The sequence below is a fragment of the Carya illinoinensis genome, chromosome 7, assembly GCF_018687715.1.
Source record: "Carya illinoinensis cultivar Pawnee chromosome 7, C.illinoinensisPawnee_v1, whole genome shotgun sequence".
Classification (NCBI taxonomy): domain Eukaryota; kingdom Viridiplantae; phylum Streptophyta; class Magnoliopsida; order Fagales; family Juglandaceae; genus Carya; species Carya illinoinensis.
Window position 1 is genome coordinate 28365332 of NC_056758.1, and position 12595 is coordinate 28377926.

Sequence of the window (12595 nt, forward strand, 5' to 3'; positions counted from 1 at the left end):
CCTATTAGGAGAGCCACTTAGGGTTTCATTGCTTATTCCAGCTGCTCCCTCTCCGTGCCGCGTTCTCCCCCCAAGCAGGTGCAGAGACCACCAAGTGTATAATTCTCCTCCAAGCTCACGACTCCAAACACAACATTATACATTAAAGCAAAGCTGAAGGAGTACAACAGAACCCTCCTCCTTTCTTTTCTACTGTTGTGCAGTACATGAGCTGCTCATGTGCTGACCACCACGAAGCACAGAGAGCACCACGAAGCCTTTCTGACGTGACCCTTGTTTAGACTATAGGATAGGAAGTAGACCTGGGCCCTTTGTTTTATTTTTGTTCTATAGTTTTAATTTCTGTTAGCTCGGCCTGTGTAGGGGTCAACATGTTTATGTACCAGCCAAGTGTTGATCATCCATCCAGAAGCTTAATACAATATATTTTTTCTCCTTCTATTGGAGGCAAGGTCATTCTTGAATTTGACCAATTTTCTTGCACTTTCTCATATTTTCTATTCATCCAAAAACCTACCTTCTAATGTGTTACACCTTGGGAGCCCCAAAAAGAAAAAAATATGGTCCACAGTATGATCGATGGATGTTCCGAATTAAATAATGTATCCACAGAACACAAGTTTACCATGAACAAAAAGAACAGCCATGGTACATTTCTAATTTCACTTTATATAGGAAAAAAAAACTAAAAAAGAAAAAGAAGAAGAAGAAGAAGAAGAAGAAGAAGAAGAATAAGAAGACGAAGAAGAAGCCATTACAAGAAAGAAAGGAAGAAGACATTACAAGAAAGAAAGGCAACCCGCACGATCATAATCAGTATTCATAATGCTATATTACACTTCCATGCGTCATGAAGGAAATCACGAAGGTAAAGAGAGGAGTACCACAGCTACATAGGAATTATACAAAAATAATCCCACAAATTAATATGGTTTTGTGAAATTACTTTTGTATAATCTCATTGTGGCTAGAATATTTCTCATATAAAAATGGTGATTTTATCAGCCAGATCATCAATATGCTTCGGAAATTAAAGGATGGTACACGAGCATGAATTCATCTTTCCCATATGCTCCTCATCTTCGTCCACAAAGCATCCCAAGAAAAAGCGACAATGCCCCGACAAGAAATACAATTAAGATCGTATATTAGACGCTATGATTTTAACAAAAAAAACTCAAGTAAACTAGCTAGTGCTCGAATATCTCGAGAATATAATGGCTAAACTAGAATAAAGTTACTTCAGTCACAGTGTCTCTCGCCTTCCTGTAGTTAATATCTTATTCTTTTTTTTTTTCATAATATATTACTCAGCATATTACCTTTAGAAATAGAGAAATAACCTCTACAAATCCTAAATAAACAATTATCGCACAAGCCTTTGTAAAAAAGTAGACTCCACCTTGAAAAATTACAAAAAAAATATTTTTTAATAGTGGGACCCACTTTTTTATAAAGGACTTATACGGAATTTGTCTATTTGAAACTTATACCTAGCATTACTCAAATAAATATACCTACTTATAAATGCAGAGAGAATTTTTCTGAATATATGGCAGTTAATATTTGCAGCAACTGTGCAAGGCATGCTCTTAGAAACGTTTTTAAGATACTTGTACTGTAGAGTCCTGCATACAGCTATTTGACGTGTTGGGTATGATCACTACTGAGTGAGGGTATGAAAACAAATATTCTACTTAGTCTACCGTGTTAATTTTTAGCCAGCTTCATGTGGAGCAATTGATCATCCTCCTTCTCTAGCCTTTATTTTAGGGGCTGATTAGCTCTTGAGGGAATCTTTAATAAAGAAAGTCTTGAAACCCATTCTGTCAGACTGGAAAGAAATTTGCATTTTACATCTATGAAACGAGCCTAACACCATCAATTCAGAATCATTGAACGAAAATAAATAAAAAGTGACATGAAAATTTTAACTTTAACAAAGATTATTGAAACAGACATTAGTTCTTGTGAAGAATGAAAAATTGACAGGGTTTTGGGTTAAAAGGCAGGAACTTTAGAGGATGTCTTGAAGGAAAAGAGATTAGAAAATCCGCCTTTTGGGTCGATTTTGAACCCCCAAGAAATAGCTAAATTACAAATCCTAATCCACCTGTATGAAGACACAGAAAATGTATTTACCTTTCTTCTTTTTGGCGACAGGAGGCTGTACTACCACATGCATGGTAATAACACCACAAGGAAGGTCACCAATGGTTGTTCTGGAATCAGCAAGTGTCTTGTTATCATCCAAAATTTTACCAGCATGTATGAGTTTTACATCATGCATTGACTTTGGAGTGATTGTTTTGCCTGGAAATAAGGTTCTAGTTAAACATTCCGGAAAAAGTTATAGCACCATAGTGTACATAAGAAGTCACCCCAGGAAAATACAGGCAAGTGCATGTGCAATGGTCCATATAACCGTCGGGAAAAAGTATTTTGTCCTACCATGTCAATTCGTCAATAGCACTTCACATTATCCTTTTGGATAGTGAAAAAAAATTATTGAAGAAAACAAGAGAAAGTAGTATTCATGTACTACAGAGATGTGACTCTCATTGTTCATTTTTCCTTTTGGAATTAAACAAATGTTATGAGCATCCAGTAGTTCCAAAAAATTGCAACACATGCTCTTCACCAATAGTAGTTTAAACACTCAAGGCTTTAGCTAAAGCTCCATTTATTGAGCAAATCACAGCTTCCACCTCACAAGAGTTTAACATGGGTTTTGGCAGAGGTTAATGTTTTTATCTCAAGTCAACAGACAAGATAATGTCCAGGAATACCGTAGGCCAATATTACCTCTACGACTGTTACAATTCCCTCACTAAATGCAATGCAATTCCAAAAATCTGGGGACAGAATTCGCAGTTGGATTGTTGATTAGAACTTCATTATTTTGGTAAATTGGAACTTTTATGGTAAATCAGAGGTTCCAAGTGGCAAAATACATTGTGGGGGGTGGGTGAGTTGGGGAGGGAAGGGGAGGAGGAATGTAGGCATTCTGCATATAGGAACTCAAAAGTAACAAGTGAACATACGGATATAAGATGACAAACCTTGAGGCCACTCAGCAACAAGTTTTTGTTTAAGAGTTGCAACTGTTGTTGATGATGCATAAGTACCATGGGCCATATCTGTACCATCATAAATGCGAAACTTAAGCTCGATGCACTCCTCTCCTTCACCCATTATGTAGCCCTTGTCCTCCTATGCCAAGCTTGAAAACACTATGTAACACCAAAACAGTGCTTCCACTGAAAAAATCTAGTCTCGCCCTACCCACCTGAAAATGAATCCCAAAAACTCAAAACTTCATGTTATGTTAGCATACAACTCCTTTTGGCTTCAGACGAATCAGGGGGAAGAAGAAGTTGTACGAAATCTACAACTTCCAGGACACTTCTCACTTTTTCTCCGCATCCAAACAAAGGAAATCCAAATATCAATGCAACAAACTGCAAAGTACCAAAAAAAAATTATACTGACCTCTGGAAATTTACAGAAACTATCCTTCTGCGCGGAAGTATGAAACAAAAGTACATCTGACTCGATGGCTATCGAACCAATCCAGCCAAGTAAGCACTTCATATGATCGAATAGCTTCCACGGCCAACAGTCCCCCAAAAAATGTCTCTAAAACGATAGATTGATACCTCTATCAAAATCGAATTCAAGAACACCAGCAAGAATGAAAGATCAATATTGCATACCGATCTCTCTATACAACAACTGAATTACAACCTCCCAAAGAAAGTTCAAAAAGATCGAAAGGATGATAAAAGACAACTGATACCAAAGAAATCTCAACTAAATATAGCTTGTTATACGAGTGAAGAAAATACAAAACGCTAGGCCTAGATTGGATAGCTAAAAGGCAACATATAATGAGCAGAGAAACTGCAATTTTCATTGTCTAAACTGATAGAATTTGAAGAGAAAAATAAAAGACTCCAGTGACACAAATAGAGTTGGTAGTAGATAACACGTAGGCTATACTCCCATTTTCTTGAAACAAAAATTGAAATGACACCGTGTTATTTTCCATCATTTACTCGGGAACCAAACAGAGAGTATTTGGAGATGATACCTGGTCAAGAAGCCATGAATTGAAGATCGGTCAGAGAGAGAGAAGAGTTGCTCTCTGTATCTCTTATCTGTTTATTCTTTTTGTTCCGTGAAATCTCTCTCTGAGACCAAAGAAACGGATGCAGAGATGATTGATCAATAATAGATTTTGAAACTTTGTGTTTATGGGATTTGTTCAGGCGCAGCCATAGCTCCATCTCGAATAATTCGATGCCACGTCTCCAGCTGCTCCGTCAAATGACTATAATGGGCTTCACGATACGTCTTACTGGTCGGAAGAAGATGAAGGAAGCTTGTCGTTTTTCGAAAAGACAACAGGGAAATTAACGGGAAAGCGTTACTGTCATACTATGTTTGTTTTCCAATTTTTATTTTTTTTAATCCTTTTGTTTATTTATTTTTATTCTAACTAAAGGTCGTTACATAATTTAATCATTGTAATAATAAATTCTAAATAATTCTTTTTGAAAACCTCGTAACGTTATACTCCATACTCTTGTTATATTTTTATTTTATTAAATAAGATATGTTACATGCTACATCTTATATAATAAAATAAAAATATTATAAATATAATGTGGTGTATAGAATTTTTTATTATATAATATAGGATATGATTTCAAAATCAATGATGATTTGTATAAATCTTGGACATGTAAGTCTTTTTAAAAAAATATGAACCCAACATAAATATGATTTTTTTATATATATAATAAGACTTACCTTTTTTCAAATAGTTTGTACGTCTAAAACTTATAAGTAGTATAGTATTACACAATTACAAAAGAATAAATAGTAATAACAAAAAATAATCAAGACTACAGGTTCTAATCATTAGGCAGAGAATTATTGGAACTTGTTGGAGAAGTCATGATACATGTATTCCATTTAAGGTGGTAGTGGTAGATATGATTATTTAGCTGAAAATTTTTTAAAAAGAGAAATGATATGTATTGTCGTAAGTGTGTAAGTGACGCGTAGCTACTTTAAAAGAAAGTTAATAAATACGGGAAGCATATGAAAAAAAAATTAATTTTTTGATAATAAATTTCATTATTTTTCAAAACGATTATACAATATTTAAATATTTTACAATTATATGCAGCATTACATACATTTGAGAGGGCTTGTAAATTAAAGAGGACCTGCTTCCACATATACCTTTCAGTGGGTTCTCACTAAACCATAATTAATTTTGCTTGAGAGGGCTTGTAAATGCTATTATTTACAAACATTATAAGAATGTGAAATATACAATTGATAATAGATATTGGAAATGGTGATAATTTAGAACCATCATTCTTCTTAAAATGTCCTGCAAGGCAAAGGTTCATAATTCACAGCAAACGGTCCAACTGATGAGAAAAAACACATTCTTCATACAAACTCAATTCAAATCCCAAGTTATGAGTCCCAAATATGACAAATGCATATCCTTTTTACATATATACTGGACCATTTTACGTAAGGGTTTTAAATCTATATAAAAAGCAGGGGGGTAGAGACAGAAATGCACCAAACCCTCTTCTGTAACCTTGCCCTCGGTATAAAAGTGCAGCTTTCAGATTATCTGGATGGTAATTAATAACAATATTGTGAGTATTTATTGTAGGCATTTGATCAATAATAAACATGATATGGCAAATTTGGACTTCTGATAACTTAGCAGTTTTGTTTAAAGCTAACTCAAGTATATAAAATGCAGCAATATAAAATATACCATTTGGAGAGATACATAAGTTGACCATTTATGACATATCCTTTTGCAGCATAAAATCGCAGTTAGGGTGGAATTTACAACTAATTTAGTACAAAATGTACAAAACTCTGCCCATTCATCTGATCAGAAAATAAATTTCCATGGACGTTTCTTTGAGAAACTGAATCTGCCATTGCATCATATCAGTAGATATACATTAGGATATACATTAGAATAAGCAAATTAGCAAGAAGATAGTAGGCAGCACATGAGAAGGCCGGAAAACATACTGAGGAATTTGTATAAATTAGTACTTCAGTACTGCTACGAAAGACCCATATTCCTTGGCTTTAGGGGATAGTTGAAAAAAAATGTTTGCATATAGTTTAGGTGGTGGGTTATCTAAATAAATGTACTTTGAGACCTATGTAAATATCAAAGCTCTCTCTTCGTGGGTTCTAATCATGATGGTCAACATGGTTAAAACATATATAGCGTGTTACATGACTTGCACCACGAATTGGTGGGTCTAAATAAATGGCCAACAAGCATTATATATGGTGCAAGTCATGTAACAAGCTATGTTTTAACCGAGTTAGCTAGCTATATGATGCATGCAGAAGAAACCTCACGTACTGTTTGTTCTCTTTGAAGAGAGTACTGACTGTCTACTAGAGCTCTGACCAACTACCATCAGTCAATTCCGTAGCTAAAGGACAAATACTGTTAGGTTGTCTCTCGTATCGGTTGTGAAAGTGATTGGTAGTCAATTTATAAATATGAGAGAGAATCTTATCTTTTGAATTAGTTTTTTAAGTTGAAAGAGACGCAAGACCACCCAACAAACACATCAAAAAGAAAAGAAATAATAATAATAATAAAATTCTTTGGTAATTGTTGTAATTAGTCTCATAATTTGTTGTGCATGTTATATTATTGGCTATATATAGTTTTTAATTATCAGGTTTCTTTTATAGGTTTTTTTAAAAACTATTTGGTTCTATTTTTTAGGTGGGTGATGGATATTGTGATGGCTATATAAGAAAATTTAGATTATATGAGATTATTTTTTCAATTTTATTTGATGAATTATCCTCTCATAATCTGATCATTATCCTTATCTATAGGATTCCTGTCTATAAGCAACAAAACACACGATAATCTTGTATTGTCGGGAATCATATCGGATTTCTAGTCATTTTCAAATGTTAGTTTAGTCACATATATATAAATCCAAATTCTCAAACATTATATTCCTCAAAATATAAATCTCAGAAAATATTAGATTCTTCGAACCGCATTCAAGAATGATTTATTCCAAATCTATTACAGCAGAAAGAATGCAGATGGGTGTATTCCATCTGGCCACCAGCTTCTCTCTTTTATCACTTTTTTAAAAACTCCATTTCTAGAACCCCCAACATCTACGGTTTGTAAGAGAAACAATGTTCAACCATTGGGTCAGTGCAGTGCAGGGATTGGTGGGTTTATCAGAGGTACAGGAAGATACAAACCGGTGAGTTGTTCCTCCTTTCTTCTCAATATCTGTAACAGAGCAAAGGACATATACCAAATTCCAATTTCTTTTGTTTTCTTCAATATCATGTTCATTCAAGTTTCTTGATTGAGATTGAGGCTGATCGAACGGCAAAAGCCAAGTTCTTGTTTTTATGCGATTCCTTCGGTCAAGAAGGCACCCAGATGATGATGATATTCTCTTTTCTTTTATTGCACAGCCATACTTTATATGCTTGTCTCCATTTATCAGTGACGAATCTGCTTGCTGCTCACATCTGTGAACAGACTTCTTTCACCTTTGGCATTGCCAAGATAATGTAATACCTCGCACGTTAATGTTAATGGCTGCTGATATTGAAATTGACGTTGTCTTCCTTTCTTTCTTGATGACTTTTTTTTCTTTTTTTTAATTTAAATTTATTTATTTATTTTAAATGACACGCGACACTTAGTGATTGATAACAACGTGATAATTTAATATATATTATTAATGGAATGATTAATTTAATCAAAATTGAAAGCACGAGGAGCAAAGAGTTACAAATTAGACTTTAGGGACTAATCAATCGCAAGGGCAACCACTGAGCTGGATTCAGGCTTGTGGCTTGAAGTTTCACTACTACGACTAATGTTACATGACATAGCGAACAATAGCAAAACAATTTAAAGGGGATTAGCCAAGGAATGCAATACCATTCTTTACCCAAAAGTAGAGGAATCCATGGTGCACGTTCTACAAAGTTAAGAATTTTCCTTTTTGAACTTTTGCATATGGAGGAATGCAATAGGGATACCAAAAGTTGGATTCTCTCCCTCCCAGAAATAATTTTTGTTTTCAGAAATTGTTAAAGTCGCACTAATTTTCTTTTACTTACAGAACCCCTTTCTTTTCAATTTTTGCTGCTATTAAAAAACCCATTTCATTGTTTTTCTACATATGCACTTTGCAAACATAATCAAGCCACTATAACTTGGTAGTTTTCTGATAAATGATAAAAGTGACAAAATCCCTATGGTTTCTATGCTAATGGATATTTTTGTTATATGTTAAGGTTATTATGATTGAAATACTTGTGGAAATCATGCGCGCATTCTGAGTATGATAATGGTTTAATCTTTAGGAAATGTCCAACTCTCAAGAGCTGTTGTTTTCCATCATTTGTAAATATCAAAGCTCCCTCTACTAAGACCAAGACTCCATATTCCCTTCTGGTGGCCATAATAGGATGGGAGACATTTGCTAAAAATTCCTATAATCGGATCGAATATTATCAAATATGTTAGGATGTGAAAATATCTGATTCCGGACATGTCCAACTCTTGAGAGCTGTAGTTTTCCAGAGATTGTTAATATCAAAGTTCCCTACAACTCCCAAGCTCTGACGATTCCATTCACCAATTTAGTTAGATTACATGCAACTCACGAAACAGTGTATTTAAAAGCCAACTTCATTAAGAATAGGAAACATAGTACACACTATAGCTAATTAAATGCTAAAGATTACTTCACACAGAACACACTACAAAGACTATTCGAGCTTGTTGCATTACTAATTTTAGCCAAATTTATTCTTCCGACGAGCTGTTGGAGTAATATATTCAAGGAGCTTTATAAGGCTGCAGCAGTGGAGTCAGAGAGCCTTTTAGATGGAGGGACATGACTTCGTTGGTGGATCCTACCAGTGTTCCTCCAATGAACACAGCTGGTATTGGCGCATTACAACCCAACCTCACGAGAGCTTTCTCTATTTCCCTGCCTTCAGGGTCTTGGTCGATCTCATGAACCAACGGTTTCACCCCGAGTTCCTTAAATAGAATGTTGACCGCATAACACATACAGCAGGAACTTTTGCTGAATATCACTATCCCCTTCTCTGAAATCAATCTTGTTACCTTGTCCATCTTGGCGATCCTGATCAAGAATGTCTTCTTTTTAGGTATGGAAATCTTGCGTACAGATAATAAGTAATACAGGAACAACCGTGTCTAATCTTCCGAAGTTTTTGGGTGGGTGACTTTGAGTTTCTTAAAACCTTAAAACCACGGATCGAATCCAAACTGAATTCGACCCAGTAGTTATATTGGGTTATAGGGAAAAGTATTTGAAGCTTAAGGTTGTTTGAATTTTGAGCTCTAATGCTAGACTATTTATAGGGACAGGCCTTAGGGTGGGTGCTTTCTTTGAACAAGAACATTTCAAAAGCTAGAGTGCTTTATTTAGATTCCCAAAGTAATAAAGAAACTTTCTAAGATGAAGATTAAGATATTTATGTTTCATTGGTATGAGGATACTGTGTTTCTAACAGGCATAACAAGTTGGCAGATATATATTCCACATGCATATAACTCAATTTATTAGAGTAGCTACGAGTATATAACCATCTGATACGTATACTCTTTTCATATTATTAACCATGTTCATAAAATTTTGTGTATTTTCTGCAATCAAGTTTGTATATTTTCTGCAATCAAGAAAAAACTCCATCAGGACACAACAAAAGTTGAAAATTCTATTGAGCCGGTCAATTTTTACCAAATTCTCACAATCACCTTGGAGCTCTTATGCATAAAGACTGGGAATGGGATGGGCTTTCGGTGGCTGTGATTCTTGCTGTTGTGCCCACCAATTTTCATGATTAATTCTTTTTCACAATCCAGTATGTCATTCCCTGTTCACTAATGTTGTATGCTGTTCTCCTCTCCATACAATGCTCTCACATGTAAAAATAAGCAGGCGATGAGTGCCTACAGATGTGAACTTTTCCCTTTGAGCAAAATAGACAAAATTTAGACGAGCTAATGAATCACAAAGTTCATGAGTCATCTGCTTTACCATAATTGCATGGCACTCATGTTCAGCCATGGGATATATGGCCACACATGTAGTCTAGAACATTGGCACATATATAGTTGTCACTTCTTGGGTTCTAGGCTATGTTAAGACACATGCATATATAATAGAGTATATATATTGAGCAACATAAATATTTGTACTCGTTCATATATGACGTATGCATGATTGTTTGCATTGTTAATTTTTATGTCCGTTGGAAGCTAATGCAGCCTATAAGCTACAAAGTAAAGATAACGACGATTAATTCCAGAATAGTTTCTTGTTAAAGGTGGGATTTAATCTAGATTTCTATTTTTGCAGTCAAGAAACTTAAAAATTAAAAACAGTTGGCATCTTCATGTAGTGCCTACATGTTTGCATTTATGAATCTATTCTTGGTTTGTAAGAGCAAATCAGCCAACAAGGAAAAGTTTTGGCTTTCTGGATGTGAAGGAATCCTAGGGAGGCATGACAACTTGTAGCATCAACATCTTGTCCCCTTTCTTAGGCCAAGGAGTCATGCACATGCAGTCACCATAAAATTCTCTAAGTTGTGGTTGATTTAACCTGCTAGATGGTATCAATCTTTATCACTTGCACCAGGTTCAAATTAAGTGGTGATAGAGGTTGAAGTTTGGCACCAACCATGCATTTTATTCTCAAACCTAAGAATTACGCTTCAGCCTAATTATTCACTATATAGAATGTATGTGTCTAGTAGTATATATATGTGAGTGTGAGTGTGTATGTACATGCTTCCATGTATACATACACAAATTTGATATTTACCCTGTGAATATAAATGTCCCAATGCATACAACTATAAGTACATGATTCTATGACTAATGCTATGGTCTCTTCATGGAGCAGGGATTGCTTTTAGCAAGTGTACAAGTATTTGTTGGAACATGTTTGATTACTCACCAAAAAACATTACACATCTTTATTTATTACAGTTTAGCTTGCATAAGTGTGCTATTGCTGCAGTGGAATGCATCATTTACCAGAGCAATTCAAGATTGGGAAGTGGGAGACATTTCTGATTTCTACAGCACCTTGCATGCACTGAATTTGGAGCGTGGCGTGGAGGACAAACAGCTGTGGACACACCCTGGGAACAAGAAATTCTAGGTTAAATCTTTATATAAGGCTATGTACACTCACTCTTCTTAGAATTTCCCTTGGAAGCGCATTTGGAAGAGCAAAGCGCCCCCAAAAGTTCCTTTCTTCGGTTGGCTGGCCTCTCACAGCAAATTTCTGACCATAGACAAGTTGAGGAAATATGGTTTTTTCAGAATGGATTGATGCTTTATGTGCAAAAAGAATGGCGAATTGATAGACCATCTTCTTCTCCATTGTGATGTGGCAAAGGCTCTATGAGATAAGTCTTCTTAAGGCTTGACATTGCCTGGGTACTGCCCAAAAAGGTGGTGGACCTATTGGCTTGTTGGAGCAGAACACGGGGAAATCGTCAGGTAGCAGATGTTTGGAAGATGGTGTCCTTGTGTCTTATGTGGTATATATGGAATGAGAGGAATGAAAGATGTTTTGAAAATAGTGAATGCTCATCAGAGGGGATTAGAGACTCATTTTTCCAAACTTTGTTACTTTGGGCTAAGATTATTGTATTAGATGGGGGTAATTTTAGTGACGTCTTTTTTTGTTTGTAGATTGTAATTAGGTATTTCTCTCTTGGATACCACCTTTCTATGCCTAATTTTGAATATCAATAAACTTTATTAATTATAAAAGATAATTCTCTTGAATGTCATCTGATCATGACACAATTTTTAGAATTTAATTTGATGCAGGATTTGGCTTTGAGTCGGATAGGAAAAAATCCCAGAAACTTAAAACTTCACACTTGAGATCTCAAGTGTTTGTGCGCAGAAACATGTAGAAAAGTAAATATTCTGAAGCTCACGATGGAAATGTCCACACACATTTGTATTGATCCTTCGAGTAACTTTTATACAGACTTTTACAAATCTATCTAAGGAATTGTACAGCTAAGGAAATATCATGTACATCGGTTACAGATTTGTTTTACTAAAAATACAGCAATTTCATCAATTTCAGGACATGATTCTCGGCTTGATGATTGCTGCAAATTACTTCCAGATTTCTTGTTGAATTTGAATATTATTCTTGCCTTGTGTCACCTTCCTTAATAAAACATACATACATACATACGTATATACATATATATATGTACATATGTACCTTTTCAGGGTTAATGGAGTGTTTGATAATCGAGGGGCAGTTCAAATTTCACCAAAGGTGTAAAAAAAAATGGAAGATTTCTCATCTGTTTTGCTGATGACCTCCTAATTTTCTGTAAAGGTGACAAGAAATTTGTCTCCCTTATAAATGTAAGACTAGGAGTTAGGTGACCCTGTTGTTGAGGTAAACTATGCCTTAATATGAACATATATGTATGTTGATAATGTAAG

The 12595-nt window shown here is 35.0% G+C and overlaps 2 protein-coding genes across 4 annotated transcripts; both read right to left on the reverse strand.

Moving 5' to 3' along the window:
- Positions 1-754: 754 nt before the first annotated feature.
- On the reverse strand, positions 755-4253 carry LOC122314726 (membrane-anchored ubiquitin-fold protein 3-like). 3 transcript variants are annotated; one of them, XM_043130288.1, is made up of 5 exons: positions 4094-4253; positions 3493-3639; positions 3063-3289; positions 2143-2313; positions 755-1080 (listed from the first exon to the last, which is right to left on the reverse strand). In XM_043130288.1, the coding sequence occupies exons 3-5, from the start codon at positions 3193-3195 to the stop codon at positions 1031-1033; spliced, it is 354 nt and encodes a 117-aa protein (XP_042986222.1). In that variant the 5' UTR covers positions 3196-3289; positions 3493-3639; positions 4094-4253; the 3' UTR covers positions 755-1030. The 3 variants fall into 3 exon arrangements, with proteins under 3 accessions (XP_042986222.1, XP_042986224.1, XP_042986223.1); XM_043130290.1 differs by having other exon boundaries at positions 3063-3316; XM_043130289.1 differs by having other exon boundaries at positions 3493-3661; positions 4094-4241.
- A 4489-nt stretch (positions 4254-8742) lies between these two features.
- On the reverse strand, positions 8743-9416 carry LOC122315164 (monothiol glutaredoxin-S9-like). Its single transcript, XM_043130950.1, has one exon. The coding sequence runs from the start codon at positions 9209-9211 to the stop codon at positions 8909-8911; it is 303 nt and encodes a 100-aa protein (XP_042986884.1). The 5' UTR covers positions 9212-9416; the 3' UTR covers positions 8743-8908.
- Between the last annotated feature and the right edge of the window lie 3179 nt (positions 9417-12595).